Source organism: Branchiostoma belcheri, unplaced genomic scaffold, assembly GCF_001625305.1.
Source record: "Branchiostoma belcheri isolate BF01 breed outbred unplaced genomic scaffold, Haploidv18h27 scaffold21, whole genome shotgun sequence".
NCBI classification, from domain to species: domain Eukaryota; kingdom Metazoa; phylum Chordata; class Leptocardii; order Amphioxiformes; family Branchiostomatidae; genus Branchiostoma; species Branchiostoma belcheri.
In genome coordinates this window covers 2,013,065-2,035,063 of record NW_017803602.1, presented here as the reverse complement: position 1 = coordinate 2,035,063, position 21,999 = coordinate 2,013,065, and the positions used below count along the sequence as shown (strand labels likewise).

Below are 21,999 nucleotides of genomic sequence, written 5' to 3'. Positions count from 1 at the left end.
CCACCCCCACACACACACACAGTGACACACACACCCCAGTACTATTTCGGGTGACATAATGGAGATGCAAGGGCAGACTTGAAACCTTGAACCCTCTTTATAGCTCTCCAGCTTTTCAGAGATGGGGAAAAGATTACTTGGCACATCTCAAGTGTTGCACATATGAAATGACCATGAAAATCATTGTCACCTCAGGTGAGTTGTGCTATTTCAAGTACCCTAGAATGAACATTATATGTCTCTTACATCTCTTAATACAGAGGGTAGGTGTCAGATGGGATCAATTCTGTGATGCGTTGCGTGCTTAAGCAGTGTGAAAGGTCATAACCTTGTTGCCAGACTACTTAAGATATCTAACTCTTTACCGACTACCCATTGTCCAGAGGGTTTTGTTGTCTGTCAGAAAAGAATAATTAAGAAGGGTTAGATTTATCGGTAGAAACCTAATATAGAGAACATCAGATTTCTGGGAGTCCAATTAGATAAGGCTAGCCTGGGTGCCATCCTCTGTAGTTTCTGCCCACTCCCTAATGTCGCTGGGTGGTGCCCAGATCAGGATAAGGCCTTTTGAAGATTTTAAACAAAAAGCATGATTCTAAAATTGTTACAGGTTGTGTTGTATGGTGATGACCCATCCAAGATGCCACCTGAAAACATCATCTACCTGTCCAACCACCAATGCACAGGTAAGCATGATGGTGTTATGTCTTACAGTTCATAATGTACAGTTCAAAATGTTCTTTCAGGGACAGTGTGGATTTTGATTGTCACCATGTCTAGTACACCCTGTGTTTTTTCTTCTCCATTTCTGAACCTGCTAGACGTACTCTACCTTTCCCACTTTTTTGTTATCAGTCTACAGATTGTGCTGCAGTAGATTTTAGTCATCTGTGTTCTTCCCCTTTTCCCCTGATCTGTCCTTGCCAGTGGACTGGGCAGTGGCAGACATGTTGGCTGTCAGGCAAGGCATGCTGGGACACGTCCGCTATGTCCTGAAAGACGGTCTGCGCTACCTTCCCCTGTATGGCTGGTACTTCAGACAGGTGGGCACATGGACCAGCTATGACAACAGAAATGAGGACTTTCCTTAAAACTGTCAAAATTCTTGTAACAATACAATGAAATCAAAGTAAGCATAAACTTGAAGATATATATTTCACAAAACTTGAAGATATATATTTCACAAAAAGTTACTGTGATGTCTTCTATAATGGCATATAGTAAGATCTTTTGTAAGGACACACGTTTGTTTTGTTGTCAGCATGGCTGTGTGTATGTGAAGAGAGGAGGGAACAATGAGAAGGCACTTGCCAAACAGATAAAGGATCTCAACAAGACTCTTGTACCAGTAAGTAATATCATTCTTTTTTATTCAAGATCACTCCTTTTTTTCAATGCCTTAAATTAAAAATCATCACTGCAAGTTTATGTAATGCCAATGCTTGTGGAAAACTACATAGGTAATGAATACAACAACTACTTTATGTCTACCCTCTGGTTAGCAAGTGATTAGCAAAAAAACCATGTGCCTTCAATGACTTACATGTTTATATGCATCATGTCACTGTTCATGGGCTTTTATTGTTATTGCAGACCTACATGGTGATATTTCCTGAGGGCACTCGCTATAATCCAGAGAAGAAAAATGCCATACAGAAGAGCCAAGGGTTTGCTTATGTACATGGTACAGAACTCTTTTTGTATTGCACCATAGGGGCATATACCAAGGGCATGTTTACATGATATTTTAAACCAGAGTTAACATTTTTTTGTCTTTTGCACATCTGGTAACAATGGCTGTGTTTGTATGACAGATACAGAACCAATATTCACAGGAGTTTTTCCTTCTTTGACTGTAGAGCTAAACCTGTAGTTGAAAATACTGTAGACTCAAACATCCATACTTCTTTTAGGGTTGGAGATTCTTGAACATGTCTTGACACCGCGGGTAAAAGCAACAGAGCTGTGTTTACGAGCGATTGGGAACAACGTCACTGCTGTATACGACATCACTGTGGCATACAGCACTCCAGACACCCACGGCCGACCACGTGCACCAGACATGGCAGGTTAGTAAACTGGTAACAGCTAGGTTTAATGATGATAAGTTACCTAATTTTATGTATTGAAAGAAAAGCTTTGTCCAGAACCAGATACATGTAAGGTATAAGATAAAAGCTACTGATTCAGATGATAATACAGCTATGTAATGCTTGTCAATTTGCTTTACTGTGACTGTATCTTTAATGAAGTAGATAGAAATCTACTCATTGCTTTCTAAGTTGGTATCTTGCATGCTGAGTATTAAAGACATAAATCAATCAGCTCACCAACCAATCAGCTAACAAATGCCAATGTTCACAGAGCCTGATTCCCTCCATGTATTTTGAAAGGCCCTTAAATCCTAGGCTGTCCTTACATGATGTTACACACTTCTATCTTCTCTGCCAGACTACCTGATGGGCCAGAGCAGACAGATCCATATTCACCTGACAAGAATCCCCCTGCAGGACATCCCACAGGAACAGGGGGCGCTGCAGGACTGGCTGCATGGCAGATTTGTGGAGAAGGACAGGTCAGTTTGGCACGTGTGTCAGTGGGCTTCCCACTAGCATCTTGACTACCAACAAACACCTACAAAATGTATCTATGCCAGCCTTTGTGGAAAAATGGTCAAGAGGTAGATTGTGTGCAAGAACTGTCTGTACTCAAACTCTGAGTGAACATATGTAGAAAGAATTGGGAAGATTTATACTATAGAAAAAGGTTGTTTCCGAGTAAGTGTCAATGCAGTATACATGTACGTGTGGTATATAAATACATGTATTATCTATTGATTGTGTGATCTAATTATTCAACATTCCTTCTCTTTTAGGATGCTCAAAAAGTTCTTCTCTGATGACCCAGAGGACAGGGGTCATTTTGAGGGCAAGGGTCGTGTGTCAAAGCTGCCCCTGTGGAAGACCGTGCCATCCACACTGGTGCTGTGTGCAATAACACTGCCATTCCTGGTCACCAAGGGGGGGAGGGATGCATACTGGAAGAGCTGCTTAGGCTCCATTGCATTTGGATGGCTGTGGATGGCTGTAACTGTGTGATATTGTGTAAAACTGATCAAAGGGGAGTCCTGTAGACCTGATGTATAGATTGTATGTGTGGAAACACACAGTAATGTGTTCTGGGTCCTTAGAGGACTGTACGTTTGGAATTACAATGTAGGTACGTTCACTTTGTTGTGTTGAAACTGTGGCTAGATGCTACACCAGTATGCTGGAGATGACAACCAGGATGATGTATCTGGGTCGTCACTTCGTGATCAAAGTATTAATTATGTACATGTATGTATAGAGAGTACTGTACCTTATAAATTTTAGCCTAACGTTGTTGTAACTACCTTTATGAAATGTTTTGAGAATCTACTCTCCCAGCACACCTCTACATGTACACATGTTGTACCTAATCCTAGCGTCTTGAATAGTTGTGTTATATTTCAAACAATGTTATTGTAATTACTAAATATCCCTTGCCCATCTCTGACATCGCCCATGACTGAGAAGAAAAATGTGGAGATTTCTAAATGGCACAGGCTACAGCAGAGTGCAGTTAGGTATGGTGTACTCTTATACCATAGTTAGTTGTCATCATATATTATTACATGTGCAATCTTTACAATTATCTTCTATGCTTATGAGAACTTGTGCAAATGGACTAATAGATGAAAATAACATGCCTTTCCCAAGGTCACGACTAATACGTTTCACACAAGCTTCTCTACAAAATCATGAATTATAAGATTACTTTAGCTTCACTTTTTAGAAAACTATCCTGTATTTAGTAAAAAAAAATATTTTTGTGCAGCCACTAATGTATATTTTATGTACAGTTTTGGTATCTTTTTTTATTAAAGTGAACTATTGCCATAGTCACAAACTACAGTGTATGTCATAGTAGCACTAGTGTTCATAACTTTAACCATTATGAATTACACAGCAAGAAAGTGTACACAGGCATCTGAAATCTGTAGATAAAGTGACAATGATCTATCTAAAAAAGATAAACACTCAAGTATCCACCTACCAACTGGTACCCCCATTCCCTTTTGGATGGAAATCAGTATTGTAGTTGGAAAAGATGGTTTTCAACTTGTACTTCAATGTTCGAACAGGAACCAATTGTGGATTGTTGGTAATTGTCAGTGATCATGTAGATTGTGTTGCTATAGTAGCATTTATTGATTACACAATATGTGAACCTATGATTAACAATTCACAAGTGATGCTTTAACAGTGATGCTTTAACATTGTGAATCTTTGGCTGGTGCTATCTTGTTGGTTGGTGTTGTCTTACAAGCTTTACCATTGTAATTAAATACCAGCATTTTCCTTGTCACGAAGGAAGTAAGTCATCCATGAAATGTGTGATCATTTTCTATTGTCATTAATAAGTTTGGTCCATCTATAGTACAAGGTTCTCAGTTCAACTTTTTCCTGTAAACCAGACTTTACTTGGTATGACCTGGAGGAGAATATTCCCCCCTCCCCAGAAAACAACAGTTGAGTAGATGGCACTGTAGAAACATCTTTATTATATGATTTTGCTATGACAACATAATATTGCTTGGTCACCACATGATAAAACATCACACTCTCAACAATGCATCATCACTCAATCAGCAAGCTAAGAAAATATTGTGACTAACATGTACAAAAACAATATTTATATCTGTGAGCAGTCTGGCCACTTGGCGACCTTGAAGACCAAAGCTACAGCCAATACACCAAAATGCTGCAAGCTGCATGCTATTATGAATATTTGTTCACACAACTACCACTGAAAGATAAAAAGCAAACTGGCTACCTTTACAAAAACAGTTCCATAATGTAGTACAGATGTAGAAGCAACTGTGGGTCATCTATGCCAAACTGCAACACAAGTTAAACTAAAGCCAAGTCCAAGTGCCCATGTCTGATCTGGAATTTGATCTGCAGTGAGCAGAGTCTGATCTTGAAAAGCATATGTCATTACTTTCACTCTCTCCTAATTAATACATGAAACATTATGTATCGACAAAAAGCAACTAAAGTGCAAAGGTAATACAATGTACTGGCATCACAAAAAAGCTCAGCTGACACAAGTTTTACATGGGCGTGCAAAGGGCACTTTGATCTCTGGTCTGTGACATCACTGCCATGTGCTAACATGGCTGCAAGATTTTTACCTGGCATTACATGCAGCCCTATTGGCAGGCTTTTCATAATCTACATGTAGTGCTAATACTGCACACCTTGATATGTTACATTTACCAAGCAGTTATATGATGTTATGTTCACTTAAGATTTTATTATGTACTGCTGTATATATCCCATTTACCCTCAACCTACCAACATTCTAAGCAATAGAAATTGCTGACGCATGATGCAGTGTAAGGGCTAAGCATTCACTCCTTGACAAGTACAATATAGAACAGGCATTTTCAACAGTTACTGTCCCTTACTGGCCTGGGCTAGCTAGTTGCACATGTAGCTTACCTAGTACAGGAATTGGAATCAGTACATGTACAGTATCACAGCAGCATCACAAGTTCACAACTGATAGCTGGTGTGTTACGCCGAAAGGCGGTTATACCGGCTATACAGATACAGATAGCTTAAATCTGCATATTTTGCTGATGTCATCTTGTAAATTCAGAAATAGATTTTCATTGCCATCAAAGTGGCAGTTTCTACACATTTACCTAAGCAGAATTCTTATTAATGTTTTGATTGGGAAACTCTTTCATATCAATACATGTATGTTGGTCAATGTATGTTTCCTTTATAATATATAATACCAATACAAGTAGGACATAAACATTTTTGTTAAAAGCCTTTAAAGCAGTTTGTATTGTCTGTTTAATTGCACCTGCGCACATGCATGTACTTTCCTTGTTACTTGCTCCTTTCTCCCAGCTGAATGTAGCATGATTGGAGCAATGGTGTGGTCAAGAAACTACCTTCTAGTTTTGTTTCTATGACTAAAAACATTACAATCCTCCCTCCCAACATCCAAGACAGGAAAACCAAAAGCATACTAAATATGTTGCAACAGCACAGTGTACTTTGCATCTTTAAAACGCCTTGCTACAACCATCACCATTCAAGTTTTAGCTCGTTGCTTCCAGCAATTCTCGTAAGTCCTTGGCAACTGGCATGGGAGGACCATCACAGACAGATTTAGCTTACAACTCCAGTTGGTGAGGTCCTACATGTACATTGTAGGTGATGTGAATTGAAGGATTGATAATTCTTCCAGAAGTGACACCTCACTGTCACAGGCTGAGCCCTGGATTGATACAAAATGGTAGACGGCCACTCCTTCGAGTATGTCTTGTCTTATATTGGACATAAAAATGAAACAACTAAAAGAAAAGGTCCTGTCCATTATACCTGGTTTGGTTACATATCAAAGCATTAGTCTGACTCATCAGAAGAGTCTCCAGGAATCTCTTCCCTTGCCATGGCAACATTCGCTACGGAGCTGACCTGCCCCTGCAGCACAGCCTGGAGGACCCCACTGCGGCTTGAGTCTGATCCTCTGCCCAGGCGACTTCTCTGCAACATCCGCACCATCTCTGACATCTCAGCACCTCCTGTGGAGTTGGTATCCCCATCATCATCCTCTTCTTGAGTAGGGGTGTGCTGTCTTAATGAATCTGGAGACTGTCTTGCATTTCCACGTGCTGATTGGTCCGTCACATCTTCACTGGTACTGTCCTCTTCTGCTCTGTTGTTGGTATCTTCATTTGAGTCATCTTCATCATGATCAGCTGGCCCTCGAGTTGACTTTGTAGCTCTACTTGTGACAGCCACAGATCTGCTCCCTCCTGTGGCTCCTTCGTTTGCACCTTCCACTCCATCTGCCGGGGCGTTTCTGGGAGGAGCCGGTGCTGGGAGCCGCACCCCAGCCACTCCTTTCTTGGGCGTGTTTGTTAGGTCACGTTTGATCCGTCGACGTCTGCTTGGATCATTCCGTCTAAACTGCAACATGTTGACAAAGTCAATGATGTACAGGAAACCTGCAATAAGTAGTTCACAAGATTTCTTCTTCTTTGTGTAAGCATCTTCCAGCTCTGCATTAGTACGTTCATCGTACTGCCACCAACCGTTACGTCCCTCATAGAACCAGCAGTACACCTCTTCCTCCTCCTCCCCCTCCTGTTCCTCTGTGACTTTGATGGGCTTGACGAGCTCTGGCCGCTCAAGATACTCAATGGGAATCTCTTGGCGGCAAAGTGCACATCGTTTGCTCTGATTGGCCACACCCTTGACACAAAGGTAGCAGAAGATGTGCGTACACGGCAGGCGCACTGGCTGGACGCAGGTCTGCAGACAAACTGCACACTCAGGGATCATGTCCTCTCCACCTGGCTTCTGACCTGTCAAGAAATTACAAAAAAAGTAAATAACAGCTTTTAACAGTGAAATATTGAGAAAACGTTCTATATCCAATCTCTTTTCATTCCAACCTGCTAAGATTCACCTTACATTGTTGAGATATGGATCCCATAAATTTCTCGCGGAAGAACTGCTGTTATAGAGTAGAGTAGAGTAGAGTTGATTCATGCCGGGTAGGAGTCCTGCTCCAATTTGGGCCGCTCTTCAGTTTACTGACATCTCTGGACGTAGTGGGTGGTCCAAAGCTCTATAATTGTAGACGACTGGATGTGTTTCCATGTACTCGTCAAACCTCTTCTTGAAACTGTTTACACTAGGCGCCATAACTACCTCCCCAGGAAGCTCATTCCAGCAGCTATAGTGTAATGCATAAAATTTATGTGGGGTTTCCCCCAAATGAAACTGTTGTCCCCATCCCATGTAACATGGTACTGGTAGAGACATTCCGCTAGATGTAAGGAATCATACCGTCATGTGTACCTAAAGGTAAACCAAATGGATGATTTATCCGCGACATACATGTACAAAGTCAACAACAGGCTGTGTTCAACAGAGGTGACATGAAGAGGACAGCTACAGCTCGATCTGGTCGCCATTTTGTCCGGCATCTGAAAAGATCAAACAAAATTTTACCTGTCGCAGTTTCCGCCATTTCCTCCTTTTCTCTTCTCTTCTTAGCACTTGATTGCCTCAAAGATGTTTCAGCACTAGCCACGGACCTACTCTCTGCCATATCTTTGAGACATATGTCACGAAATCAGAGAAAATTCAGCATTTTCTCACCTACAACAACCTACTGTAATAGATCATTCACCGGCTTTATCACCCACACATGACCTCTGTCTTCCACCACATAGAGAAAATAGTTCCATATCCTTGACATAGAAAATATGTTCTATATCAATTACCTATAAACTGTTTCCCCATTTTATCAATGAAATATTTTAATCGTGTTAGGTTGAAGTAGTTTGACAGGACAACAATTTGTCAATGTCCATACACGATGGGAGTATTGGCGCGAAACTATAATTATGAGGTCAGCTATCAATGCGCAGTCGGAAACAGGCTGAACCAAATACTGAGAAGGTATACATAAATTTGTAGTTCTAAATTGTAGCACTGTGATATCAATTTCAGAGCCAAAATTTCACAATAAGGATTATAGCAATAAATAACATATCGTTTTATTCCTCATCACTGAAAAATATTTCCATTTTGATTATTTTCTGCCAACGTTTGAAAAAAAATTCATTCCTACAACCCCCTTCTTCCCCAAAATAGTCACTAAAACCAAGTCAAGATGGCGGAATGGGATCTCACGTCCCGCATGGGCCAGTATCTTGACAGACATTTAGTCTTTCCTCTGCTGGAATTCTTGTCTGTGAAAGGGGTAGGTTGGTCCTAAGGCAACATTTGAATGTATAGAATCCTCCTGTAGAAAATTGGGGTAATGCTTTCGCAGTTTGTTGGTAAAACGGGGAACGTTTCGCAACTCGTGGCCGGCGCGGCATATGGCGCCTTCATGCAGATGGGAGGGGGGCATAATTTAGCCATTGCTCAAGTCAGCAATCTAGGTCTTTATCATCAATATGGTCTTAGAAATTACATGTAACGTTACAATACATGTAGCATGTTTAAGCAGAAGATTGTACATTTTTTTGCATCAGATTCAGACTGACACAAAATCAATGCATACTTTGTTTCCAGATCTATGATGAACATGAGCTGTTGAAGGGGAAGTTGGACCTGCTCAGTAACACCAACATGGTGAGGCTTGTCTTTACTTGTTTGACAGGACTTCGTCGCATCGATTTGGATCTTTGAACATTGTATTTCTTGTTAAAAGCTCAGTTTGTATGGTGTGCATTTATATTATATATTATAACCAGTACTGATGTTGTATTTGTGACTGTCAGGTGGACTTTGCCATGGATGTGTGGAAGAGCCTGTATCCTGACCAGGATGTGCCAGACAGTAAGTCTGACTTTTCTTTCAATTTAGAATAAACCTGGTTATAAATCCGATGGAGCAGGCACTGGCTGTTTAGGTTTGTGTTTGTTTAGGGTTTCAGGAGAAGGCTTTGGGGCCCAAAGGTCCTCAAACTCTTAATCTTATGCATGGCTTGAGTGAACTATATCTACACGTACATGTTGGTAACAGGTATGCAGCAGACAAAAAGATAATTGCTGGCAGACCAATTTTTAGCCCTTTATCTAGTAATGAATAGGTATGATAGTGATAGATAGTTATGTACTAGTATATCATAATATAAAGTAGCAGAATCCATGTTGATTTTGTCTTCTTTGGTTCCAGTCCAAAGCCAGCAGCGACCGCTGGGCATGTACCTAGGTACACACAGACCTCTCAGTCAGGTCATATTTCTCAGGGAAAAAACATGCAGACTTTTTATCTTAAGGTTGCCCCAATGAAGTTGTTATTGTATCAAACTTGTGATTGGTTTCACCTTCACTTTTTGATGATGTTCGAGAGTTGCAGTAGAGATTTTTTAGAAATTCATAAACTCAGTTGCAACAATCCTTAGCTGCAATGACTCATTTCATTTCAGAGATATGACCTGACATGTTTTTTTCTTTTTAGTTAATGTTGTTAATAGCTTACTGAGTGTTTGTTATATTTTTAATTTGCCATTATGCCACCTTATTGTTTCTTAGAAGCATCTTTGTTCATTGCTTGCTGGTGGTTTGCTAGCAGCATGACAGGGTTATTTTGACCAGGCTTAGAAGCCAACTAGCTGGCAGTTCTGATACATGAAGTTTCTCCCCTTTGTGTTAACATTGGATCTAGGTTCAAGCTTTTAACTTCTTTAGTTACAGCAAGGTGCTTCTCAAGCATGTTTGCTAAAAATGGTCCATGAAAGTTTTACATTTGATGGTGGAGATTTTCATGGGTTTGAGTGCTGACTCAGCACACAGTAAGAGTATTGTCCATGTGTTCCAGGTCTGGTCCAGAAGCGTCAGGAGGTTGTTGGTCAGCTGAAGTTCCTCCAGGCAGAGTGTGAACCCATCGTCAAGATCTTTGAAGACCCGGAGGTGGCACGACAGATCCAGTCCACAAGGTGGCTGTCTGGTGTTGACTGTAACTTGTCACAACTTTAGGCTGTTGCATTATTGTAGGTACATGTATATGGAAATTTTTCATTTCATCCGTCCCTGTTTTACATGAAACAGTTGTTAACAATTCTTGTCTGTGTTCTTTCAGGGATGGCAGACAACTCTTTGACTACTTGGCAAGAAACCATGGGGTAAGTACATGGTGCAAGGTAGATTTGTTGTTGTAGGATGCCCACAAAAATGCTCTAAATAGAGTTATGTATGAGTATCAGTGTTTAATTTTTGATGAAATGATGTATGCATATTGATACTTTCAAGTTACTGCTCATATGGTTCATTTAAGAAAGTGTCATTCTCTTCCCCACAGTTTGAATCCAAGATGGTGGATACCCTGTATGACTACGCCAAGTTCCAGTACGAGTGTGGTAACTACTCTGGAGCTGCTGAGTACCTGTACTTCCACAGGGTGCTGGTGAGTCTGATGAATAGTTCTCAAGTTTAGCTCGTAACTAGTACATGTGTAGTACCGCCAAGAAACTAGTGTCGTTGTAACCAAATTTCAACCATGTTTTCCTTGGGCGAAGGTAACCATGTACATGTTTGGGAATGTTAGACTTGTGTGCTGTAATGTTTGACTTACCAGCATCCCATGCTTAGAGGCCTACGTTGGGTTGTATTGATGTCTTGGTTTGCTCCAGGTCCCCAGTGATGACAAGAATGCCATGAACTCCCTGTGGGGAAAGCTGGCCTCTGAGATCCTGATGCAGAACTGGGACCCTGCCATGGAGGATCTCAACAGGCTCAAGGATGTCATCGATGGCAGCGTGAGTCTGACTCATACTTTTTCTTTTCTCTTTATTTTTTCTTTTTTTTTTCATCTTCCTTCATCTTCCTTGTCATTTTGCTGTCACCATCCATGTATCACATTGATAGATGCAACTTATTCATTCCCTGACATGCTTATAAGATATTTGACGTTGCTGTGTTCTCTCCACAGACGTTCACCAATCAGCTGCAGGTCCTCCAGCAGAGAACATGGCTTATCCACTGGTCTCTCTTCGTGTTCTTCAACCATCCCAAGGGCAGGGACATGATCATTGATCTATTCCTGTACCAGCCATCGTGAGTACCATTTTCAAATATTATCATACCATGTCAGAATTTTCACCCCTCTTGCTGATCAAAGTCGGCTGTTGGTTCTTTGTTCAAATTCCTTGGTAAAATTAAAGCGTGTGCACTGATTAAATTTGCCCATAGGTACCTGAATGCTATCCAGACCATGTGTCCCCACATCCTCCGTTACCTGACAACTGCAGTCATCTGCAACAAGCGCAGACGAACTGTTCTCAAGGACCTGGTCAAGGTCATACAGCAGGTAGGTACACACCTGGAGCTGTCTGAAACCTCGGAACCTTAACTTACTGTTTTGACATCTTAGATACAGTTGTAAATGATCAGGTATTGTGCATGAATAAGTCAAAGTTTACATGTACATGTACGTGTGGGCTAGTTTTATGGATGACATGTTAACTCAAAGTGAATTTTCTTTTTTTTTTAATAAAAGTGTTCCTTTTCCCCATACAGAACAACTCAAGTCTGTCAAGCCTTTCTTCAAAGAACCTTTGAATCAGAAGGATATTACAGATCATTTAGTATTGCATTTATGTGTCAAGGGTCAAAAGGATAAATATTCAAAGTATTATTTTTAATCTTATTTTCAGGAATCCTACACGTACCAAGACCCCATCACAGAGTTTCTGGAGTGCCTGTATGTCAACTTTGACTTTGACGGAGCCCAGAAGAAGCTGAGGGAATGTGAAACAGTAAGGACAATTTCTCTCTCCCTCCTTTTCACCACCAAAGTCAAGCAGCATTACAGAAATGATTCTTGCAGTTACTGCAAGGATGTTAGTTATTGAACAAACTATAACACTGGTCTCAAGTTAAGATTGGTTGGGGTGTGAAAATAATAGCACACATCTTTGAAATTTATGGAGGTACCCAGTATAACTGATTCTAACAACATTTCTGATCCACCTACAGGTTCTAGTGAATGATTTCTTCCTGGTAGCCTGTCTGGAGGAATTTATAGAGAACGCACGACTTTTCATCTTCGAGACTTTCTGCCGTATACATCAGTGCATCAGTATCAGGTATTGTCAAAATTGTTGTTGCTGTTTGATTTTTTTTTTTCAAATCTTAGATTTTAGATGACAGTGTGCAAGACTAAGATGAGTCTTGTCCTTTGGACCTGTAGTTAGTCCTTTTTATACCAGGTGTCTCTTCTGAGCCATTCCCCTTCCTGTACTGCAGTATGCTTGCTGAGAAGCTGAACATGACACCGGACGAAGCTGAGCGCTGGATTGTCAACCTGATCCGTAACGCACGTCTGGATGCTAAAATAGACTCCAAACTGGTAACGTATTTACTTTTAATGAAGAAATTATAGTTGGTTAGGTTCTTAGTTGATGAAATAGGGATTTTCTTCATTTTTATTTTGTTTGTAGATGTGCAGAGACTCACAGTTGCAACAAATGCTTCTCTTGATTTCAAAATATTCTAAGCCTAAGGCTTGAGTCTTGAGAGGTGGCTCTGATTGACTACCTGTAACTTTGTGATTTGTCAGTAGATAAACTGCCAGCTTTCCTTGTTTTCCCCACAGGGCCATGTAGTGATGGGCACACAGGCCGTCTCCCCATACCAGCAGGTGATTGAGAAGACCAAGGGCCTGGCCTTCCGCAGTCAGATGTTACTACACAACCTGGATAAGAGGAAGGGCAAGGAGGACCAAGACAGCGTCAGTCCTTTCTTCTGAACTACTTGTTCTGTAGCACGGCAGTCGTACGGCTGGTGTGGGCTTGTGTGCTCGATGTATCCTGTGATTCCGAGTGTTGGCAAGACATGCTGAACAAGAAAAGAAAAATTGGGTCACTGAAATTCTTAAAAGTGTATTCCAGTTTTATGCTGATTCCCCATATGTCTTAAAGATGACAATACAAAATGTTGAAACAAAAGTCTTTCTGAAATTCTTTAACCCTCACTGCGACACAGTCTACAGTCATTTACCAAACTTTTAGTCATCTCAGCACAAGGTAGCAGTGAGATGGTTAATGTTCAGGTTGTCAGCATTGTCTTTCTAGCACATATAGTCTGTTAATTGTATAATCTTCTATTCTGTTAACATGAAATTTCAAAGTGAATCATTTTCTGTCACCTTAATATGATGGTCTCTCTAGACAAGAATCAATTACTTCAAATCTGCCTCTTTGTATTTTTGTGTGCATGTTATTGAACGTACAATCATACATCACTGTCTCGAGCACTGACAAACAAATCCACAGTTTTCTGTGTGCATAACTGTACAATGTATGCGTGTGTGCATGTGTGCGTGTGTGCAATTTGTATTGCAGTACCTTATACACGTATGTATGAATGTGGAAAGAGTGTATGAATTTCTTTTCTGTGGGTTTAACCTCTAAAGTCTAGCCTCAAGAAACTGACAACTACCTGTTTTCGAATGAAAGTAGACTGTGATTTCCAAATCCAAAGGTTTCCCTGTTAGTGTACTTAAAGATTTGAAAAGTATGTGTTTGCTCTTTCCATGCACGTTATACATTCTGCTTGGAAGTTGAGACAGACTAACAGATGCTGTCATCAGACTTACCCCAGTGATAGCCTGTATGATGATATAGTGTGTGGGTCCTGTGGAACCATGAAAGGAAATTAATAGGGTCCAAAGTCCAAAAACTGTGTGTCTTCAACTGAAGATGTGTGAGTCACCTGCTAGGCTTGCCCCCAGGGATAACGGACATGGACAATGATTGGTGATGACAAGTGCAGAGAGGCTTTCTGGCAGGCCTGCCCATACCTGGCACACATGGAAGCTTTTCTGGGCAGAGATGTTATTTGATAAGGAGTGAAATTAGTCAAAAGGGTATGAATGGGTCCTGGGAGAAGGTAGGAAGACTTTACATGTATAACCAGGTTTGATAATATTATACATGTACTACAGATTTCAGTGAGCCTTTTCAGACAGTATCACTGTATGGGTATACATGTTGGCATGCCTGGCAGCAGCATTTCATCATTATATATAATTCTTTGTTCATTGAAATAAGAAAGCACTCAAGACTCCAGGACATGCCAGCCTGCAACACTGGGACACTAGAGTGAGGGTAGTGTACAATCATGAACATGTACTGTGTAAGAAAATCTGTTACTGTGCCTGACTGGTGGGTGGGAAGATAAAAAGAGACGGCTGTGTTGAAGTGACTGGTGCAGGAATGTGGCACCTGTTGGATCAAACTCAACCTAGTAGAACACACGGGCTAAAAATACATCCAGCAGCCTTGGATCCATTACCTAACCAACATTTTACAAGAAAGTGTGTGCCTGAAGGTTGGGAAGATCAAAGAGACAACTGAAGAAGTGTGATGTGTGGACTTGTGCAGGAATTCAGCACCTGTTGGATCAAACACAGTCCAGTAGAACTCAGACTAAATATACATCTCCTACAGAGAGCAATTGAGATAAGGGTCTATATTTGACTGGTTCAGACGATAAAATATGCCAATTTTATGCTGGGCATCATCTGTTGCAAGACATCATTACACATATACTAGGCTATAGCTTAATCCAGTCAATTCTTATACAATGTACTTGAATGGAGTTGAGTGTAAAACATTTACATAAGGTTTCATGCTAACTTAAAAATGTTTTGTAGGTGATTACTGTCAAGTAACTTCTTAAGTGCTAAGAACTTTTGTGAAATGTGTAATGTGGGTTAGGTGATGGCTCCAAGGTTGTCAGTAGTTCAGTCAAACTACTGTGGTTATATGATAACCACAAACATGAAACTGGGACATTTGTCCATGGTCTGTTCTATCTAAGAATAGAACCTTATCTGAACTGGCACCAGGTCATGACATGTTTGTAGTCGGTGGTACTCTGAGTTGTGTTTGATCCAACAGGTGGTACATTCCTCCACAGCTCCTCCTGTCACTTTTACTCAGCTGTCACCTTTATCTTCTTCAAGAGGAACAGAAATAGGTCTTCATGATGTATTTCCTGAGGCAAGATGTTCCAAAGTGTTCTGTCATGACCCAGACTGTGTACAATGATTCTCAGGAGGATATGAAGTGGTCCTTCATTGATGGTCGGTGGATGAAAGATGCCAGAATTTGGAGAGCTGTGATGACCCATATATAATATCCATGTTCCCCTTTTATCATGACACTGGTATTGTTTTTCAAACTTAAGACCACAGAAAATGTGACAGTAAATACAGTTGCAACATTACTATCTATTATCATATAATATCTCTAGAAACCCCCTGGGTTTAAAAGAACAAGAAAACATCCTGAAAGAGCCTGTTAGGTCCTGATGGGTCCATTTCTCCTGGAACATAATTTTTATCTGTAAGCTGAAAACCTCAGTACAAGACAGTGGAACTCCTGATGTGTGATGTGAATCTGTCACTGGTAGTCTCTGACTCTGTCCATGAGACAAGACAGGGAGGGGAGGAATGTGTTTGATGTACCATACTGGTGGTCAGTAGGAGATACTCATGATAGTTAACATGTCTGCTGGACAACCCAGAACTGACATAGTCAACAGGCTGGACAACATCCTCACTCGTCACACTGAACAGCACTCGATGAGAGCAAACCAGCCAGGAGCATAATGCCAAGTATGCCCCTCCCCTGCTGCTCATCCTTACAAGAGGACTGACATTGATGACCTTGTTAATCTTCAACAACCAAATAATTGTATTGCTGCTGCCTCTGTTGGCCTACAGACCTGTAGGTGGTATGTCATTGACCTGCTATGCCATAGTCACACTGGGTTTATCATCATCATCTGCGTCTGGAACCTTCTGAGTTTGTAGTTCAAGGGCACCGTTTAAACTTTCTTTTGATTATCCCATAAAATATCTTTTAATGGAGTAAAGTAACTGATACCAGCCAAGTATAGCTCCAGTCTGATGGAAAACAGACATCAGAAAGGATAAAACAAAAATCCTAATCATCAAAAACATGTTTTGGACACATGATGAGACATAGGACACTGTCAGTGTCATAAACAATGCAGCATAACAACCAGCAGAGCATGAGGCACACTCGCTTCCCTCATTTCACACCTGTCTGACATCACAACCCCACATGGCCTCTAGGAATGGCCACATTTGTAACAAATTATACCAAACACTCATGTGGGAATGGATGGATACATTATCAAACTTCCCATTACCTTGCCCTGGGCTAGAATCCTGCTTCTAACTTGCCACTTCTGACTTTCATTAGGTCCAATTCTCCCATATTAACCAGCCTTTTAGTTTTGTCACGTAATGATGAGGCAAAGTTTGCTGCTCTCCTAGGTGTCCTTTTGCAGGACAGTTTGAGCCAAAAGTAGCAGTTTTATCATTGCCAAGGTCACTCATTATCATTAGAGGTTGATAACCTTTTGATGACCTGGATAATGGAATATAAACCAAAACTATGTAGAAAACCAAGGGGCTATGTCCAGAAAATGCAGGAATAGGATTTTGACACAGATGAGATCAAACTATATTTTTTTTTCCAATATTTTTTGCCAACAGTGAGGAAGGCCACTAAATGTGTTCTGTTACATTACCATCTTTGTTAAATCATGTCTATATGTTAAGTAAGTTGTACCGCTTCTCCAATCTCTTTCCCTCTTCCTTTTACCTTTCTGTTCTTCCTGCTCCTTTCTTGCACTGCTGTGACAACATGTATATGCTCTTTACAATTATTGTAGGTGTGTGATTAAGTTGTCAACAATATTCAGGACAAGATCACCCCTCACCAGTAATCAATAGCCTGATATCAGACTTAGTAGTAAACTGTTATATATACATATAATAGCTGCTGGGACTCTTTGGTCATCACTGCAAATAGACTCGACATTTTCATAAGTTCGGATACCAAATATTGAGGTGTGGGGCTTAGCAATACATCAATTAGTAAGTGAACATGACTAGTGTTGTCACCAATTACTTGTGAGTCACCACATGTACATGTTAGGTCCAACTTTTGGTCTATAGTTTGGCAGGGGCATGACAGAGAGCCTTGTACAATTTTCGTCCATTTGTGACCATAAGTGATAGGGCCTGCCTGCGGGTATGTCTGCCTTCTACTCTGAAGTTTGCTAATGGATGAAATCACCCAGGAGGGACAACTTGTACCTGGACCAAGACAGTAACCAACTCCGTATGGTGAAGCCAAAAACAAAATCTTAACTCTCCTATATAAAGGAACATGCAGGGAATCTTTTGTAAATGTTTCTCACATACCTCAAGTAACGTTAAGACATTGGTGACCTTGCCTCAGCAGAGCATTTAGTATAACATTCATTCAGTTTTAGAGTTATTGGATGAAAGAACATTGGATGCATGCAAATATTTATTTAATGGCAAAAATGATAACATAGATCTGTTCAGTCAGCCTTAGCACTAGCCCATGTTCCTTCAAGTTGAGCTCCCACAATGCACCTGACATTTGACCTACATGTACATGTATACACACCCGTGACCTTCAACACAACAAACTTTACCAGTCACATGCAGATAACAGTGACCTACTGTACCTGTGATAGATTCTCCACTGATAAATCCTACCTTGAAGTGCTACTTTTCTTTCTCAACCCTCTGGTTCAAGAAGCAGAGTGGCAGATCTTCAGTCAGCCTCAGGTGGTGAGATATATTGCTTCACTGCAGCCATCTGAGAGATACAGGAGGTGAAACAGTTGCCTCTAAGTCTGGTAATTTGACATAATTGCAGCATGAATGCCAAGGTGATTGTATCCTGAGGGTTCTGTCACTCTTACTTCAGGAGAAACTTTCCGGCTATGTTTTTCCTTCTTGAAACTTTTTAGTGATATATGTACTTACAAATGTGCTTGTAGTGATAATATATTACATGACATGTTATGTTATTCCTGTTACATGATATATTAAGTCCTGAAAACTATATTTTATTAAAGTTTTCAGTGCCAAAAAGAACATCATAATAAGTCCTGTACATTTATTTTCCTTCCCTGTTTTATGAATATGATAAATCAAGAAAAATTACATATCTTTTCTCTAAACTCTAGCTGCTGTATTAATTCCGTTTAAATTTTGTACAGTGATTTGAAACAAAATTATACCCAGCAGAGACGTAATGTTATATCCATGAACAAAATGACTTCATTTCTCATGAGTGATAGTGCTACCACAGTACTGCATGTTAAAAAGTTTCCTCACTGAAAAAAATTATACCTTACATCCACATCATTTCCAAGAACCCTTCCCTGAAATGACCTGACCATATGTATGTGAGCCAGTGCCTGTGAGACTGGCCCCCATTCCTGTTGAACTCTGCCTTCAACTGTCATAGAAGTGATGCAGACAGATTACGGAGAGCCCTCCCCGCATACCAGCCCCGCAGGCACCCTGCGCGATGGACCACTCGTGCAATTCGTCTTGACACGTATTATTGACAACGGTCTAGCCAATTAGGAGGTAAGGTTTCTATGCCTAAGGAGCTATGATGCATAAAATGTCTGGAGTATGCCCAGGTGAACAACGCAAGCCTCGTATGTGAAAGAAAAGTTGCAGAGGAATGTTATTTTCTTTGATTACTATGCGCCACCTGCCAGGTGTTCACATACAAGATACATGCGACCCTGAATCTGTCATCCTAGAATAAACCAATAATCTTTCCTATGAGGAAAGTCGAGCTGCCAAGATAATCCTTGTCCTTGGTCACCGTTAGCGTTACAGGGAGTTCAGTTCTGGAGAAGTCAGCCAAGATGGCTGGGTGTTCTGGTCAGGTTTCTTAAAGGAATTTTCCCATGCTGAGCTGAGGAGAGCCTTTAAGTCCCACACTGCAGGAGGATAACGTATCTGTGCTACATGGAACTGTGAGGGGCTGTGGTAGGGGTTGTGGGGGAAGAAGATATGGATTTTCCGAAGTGTTTCTGATATTGCTTAAATCTGTGGTAGAAAAGACAGTCTTTTACAGTGAGAGGCACTAGGTGTTCAGCTTCTATGTGCTTGAGTTTGCCTCTACAGGAACTTTCTATTGTTCATGCTGGGGTCTACTAAAGCAGAAGGCCAAATCAATATATATTATTACCAGAAATGTATAACTTGGTAGTGTAGTAGACCCTAAAAGTGCATGTTTTGTGCAGTGTTTGTTGTAGCATGTAAGTTACAGTTCAGAGACATGAAAAAGTGTATACGGTCTACATGTACTCATACACACCCTTGTCAGTTGCGTGCATATCAAGCCTTGGAACTCCCAAAAGCTCCAGGCTAGGATTTGAATCCACAGCCTTGTGGTCCCAATTCCCAGCCATATGACATATGACATTACTTTGATACAAATCCATGACCAGAAATAAGTGTGGAAAGGAACTGGGTGGCCCATATACATGTATTACCAGCACTTAAACTGCATTTTTAGCGTTTCCATGTGGCCTAACCCCACAGCAAACAGAGAATAAGTAGCAAAATTACTACTTATGTAATTAGTAACTGTATCATTCAGTTACTTTTATTAGAGGTGTTGTAAGATCATAGATGGGGAGGGCAAACCCTATACTATGCAATAAATAGTGAAGGTGATGCAGATGTAATATAGCAGTATCACTGAAGAAGAATTGTCTGAAATTTGGACCAATGCAATAGTATTCATAGGAGGAAGCAGTGTAGGGCACAGTTCCCTTCTGCTAGATATGACAAAACAAAAGGATAGTGCAGATGTACAATCATGAAGTCCATTCCTTGGGATTCACAGCATTCACCTGTTTTGAAGTAGGCTTGTTGGATCAGTCCACCCCAGGAGGGGGAGTTACACCTAAACAGAACAATCACACTTGCTGTATAACCCAACCATCATCTAATAATAAACTTTTCATGCACATTCTACATCTACTACATTGTAGGAGTTGTTTCTCCTATGTGTACCTCCCCCTTCTGCACACTGGAATGGGCTGACCCAACCTACAGCACCCCTGCTGGTTGGGCTGGTTAGCGGGTTAGGGGCAAACCATTTGTGGAAATAACAGGGGTTTTGCTTGACATCATAGAAAATGCACTTTCTTTAGTAAGATTTCAAATCAGCACCACATATTCCATTTGGACAGTGCAATGATTGGCAAGAACATAAGCATCAAACCAGAAGTGAAATGGACAAAAGAAATATAAACCTTAAATTTATTTCATATGTACATGTATTACTAGATGACTTCCTGAATTGTGCTGAACAGTGTTTTAGATTACATAGACTTGTAATGGATACTTCCCTACCAAACCTATATGCAAGCTACATGTATCTGTGCATTAGGCACCTGTGCTATCTACAGGGCCTCAGTGTAGCCCTGACAAACGTCTGCACATTTGAATTTGTATGACAGTCTGTGTTTGATATCATTGGGATGTTGCCACTGTGGTTGATCCATGGCTTGTCCCAGAGTACAGGACCAGTATGGGGTGTAGTGTGAGCCAGACATTCTAACTGTGAGCTGTCCAGATGCTGGGGTTGGGGACTAGTCAACAGTTGGATGTGTCGCAGGCCCAGGGATAGCATACTTGGAGAGACCAGGACATACTTACCAAAACTGCACCCTTGCCAGGAGCAAGGGCAGTAGCAGTCTTGCTTTCTAGTCTGAGAAATAACAGCAGACATCGATCGAAGAGGATTTTCAAAGCAAATGTTTGGCAGGTTGTGCGCTTTGGATTTACTTCTTTCTGAGGAGAATTGCTTCACAGCTTAACAAGATCCGACATGTTGTGGCACAAGAGGGAAGCGGAGTCCTAGGAAATGCCCAGTTTTGGGCTGAAGCTGAGACCTTGGGCTGGGAATGTACGTGTGGCTGCAGTGATTGTGTGTTTGGTCCTGCGATCTGTATGCATGGGGACGACTTCTAATGTCCTGACGTTTGACTCTGAGCCGTCCGCAGCAGTGAAAGGTAGGTGTGCTCGGTTCTGTTCTTTACTGACTACTTTGTTTATTTGTTTGTTTTTCTGCAGGTGCCTCACTGGGGAGCCCAGGATGTTGGTTTTTAGAACGAAATCACAGATCAGGATGTCACAGGAGTCAGAACTTGTGTTTGGAGTTTTTCTTTGGGTTAAAATATCTTTGCAAAATGCCTCACAGTAAAATCTCACCTTAACCCATCATATGATGAAAATATGAAATAAATCAGTGTCAATAAATTCATTGGAATATGCATTCCTTACTCTCCTTCTCCTTCAGTGTGAATGTGGTGCCTGTAGCAGGTCCAATGAAACTTAAATTTTCTATGAAGTTTTGTAATTTGTCAAAGATCCTGTTTTTTCATGCACTATAGGTAGATTGGACTGTCAAAAGCACTATTACTAGGAAATATTAAATAATATGTAGTTTGTACTTATCATTTACTGCATAATTTTAAGGTCTTCACACACACCATATATGATATCCTACACCACAAAACTTTTATGGAGGTCA

The 21,999-nt window shown here is 40.8% G+C and overlaps 4 protein-coding genes across 5 annotated transcripts in view; 3 read left to right on the top strand and 1 right to left on the bottom strand.

Annotated features, from left to right (window-relative positions):
• Window positions 1-5,636, top strand: part of LOC109469777 (1-acyl-sn-glycerol-3-phosphate acyltransferase epsilon-like) — a 6,022-nt gene extending 386 nt beyond the window's left edge. Inside the window, exons 2-8 of the mRNA XM_019768415.1 lie at window positions 611-686; window positions 928-1,043; window positions 1,262-1,348; window positions 1,594-1,684; window positions 1,914-2,069; window positions 2,452-2,575; window positions 2,876-5,636. Coding sequence (XP_019623974.1) covers window positions 611-686; window positions 928-1,043; window positions 1,262-1,348; window positions 1,594-1,684; window positions 1,914-2,069; window positions 2,452-2,575; window positions 2,876-3,098 — 873 coding nt within the window. The 3' untranslated portion in view covers window positions 3,099-5,636. The remainder of the gene's footprint in view (window positions 1-610; window positions 687-927; window positions 1,044-1,261; window positions 1,349-1,593; window positions 1,685-1,913; window positions 2,070-2,451; window positions 2,576-2,875) is intronic.
• A 6-nt stretch (window positions 5,637-5,642) lies between these two features.
• On the bottom strand, window positions 5,643-8,443 carry LOC109469778 (E3 ubiquitin-protein ligase rnf146-like). Its single transcript, XM_019768417.1, has 2 exons — window positions 8,067-8,443; window positions 5,643-7,414 (listed from the first exon to the last, which is right to left on the bottom strand). Exons 1-2 carry the CDS (start codon window positions 8,164-8,166, stop codon window positions 6,450-6,452), a joined length of 1,065 nt encoding a protein of 354 aa, XP_019623976.1. The 5' UTR covers window positions 8,167-8,443; the 3' UTR covers window positions 5,643-6,449.
• A 59-nt stretch (window positions 8,444-8,502) lies between these two features.
• LOC109469776 (eukaryotic translation initiation factor 3 subunit E-A-like) lies at window positions 8,503-21,738 on the top strand. The gene is made up of 15 exons (XM_019768414.1): window positions 8,503-8,519; window positions 8,715-8,823; window positions 9,141-9,200; window positions 9,350-9,407; window positions 10,392-10,509; window positions 10,653-10,695; window positions 10,872-10,976; window positions 11,203-11,328; window positions 11,502-11,626; window positions 11,762-11,879; window positions 12,226-12,327; window positions 12,548-12,657; window positions 12,818-12,920; window positions 13,167-13,301; window positions 21,540-21,738. Exons 2-15 carry the CDS (start codon window positions 8,734-8,736, stop codon window positions 21,573-21,575), a joined length of 1,329 nt encoding a protein of 442 aa, XP_019623973.1. The 5' UTR covers window positions 8,503-8,519; window positions 8,715-8,733; the 3' UTR covers window positions 21,576-21,738.
• The window catches only part of LOC109469779 (R-spondin-2-like), a 39,960-nt gene continuing 38,400 nt past the window's right edge, over window positions 20,440-21,999 (top strand). For both annotated transcript variants that reach the window (XM_019768419.1, XM_019768418.1), the window contains exon 1: window positions 20,440-21,478. In XM_019768419.1, the coding sequence (XP_019623978.1) occupies window positions 21,331-21,478 (148 nt within the window). In that variant the 5' untranslated portion in view covers window positions 20,440-21,330. The remainder of the gene's footprint in view (window positions 21,479-21,999) is intronic.

Coding starts and splice junctions, on each gene's coding strand:
- LOC109469776 (XM_019768414.1), top strand. CDS start 8,734: ATGGCGGAATGGGATCTCACGTCCCGCATGGGCCAGTATCTTGACAGA. Junction 9,408..10,391: donor TGACCAGGATGTGCCAGACA/GTAAGTCTGACT, acceptor CATGTGTTCCAG/GTCTGGTCCAGAAGCGTCAG. Junction 11,627..11,761: donor CTATTCCTGTACCAGCCATC/GTGAGTACCATT, acceptor ATTTGCCCATAG/GTACCTGAATGCTATCCAGA.
- LOC109469778 (XM_019768417.1), bottom strand. CDS start 8,166: ATGGCAGAGAGTAGGTCCGTGGCTAGTGCTGAAACATCTTTGAGGCAA. Junction 7,415..8,066: donor AATGGCGGAAACTGCGACAG/GTAAAATTTTGT, acceptor ATTTCTTGACAG/GTCAGAAGCCAGGTGGAGAG.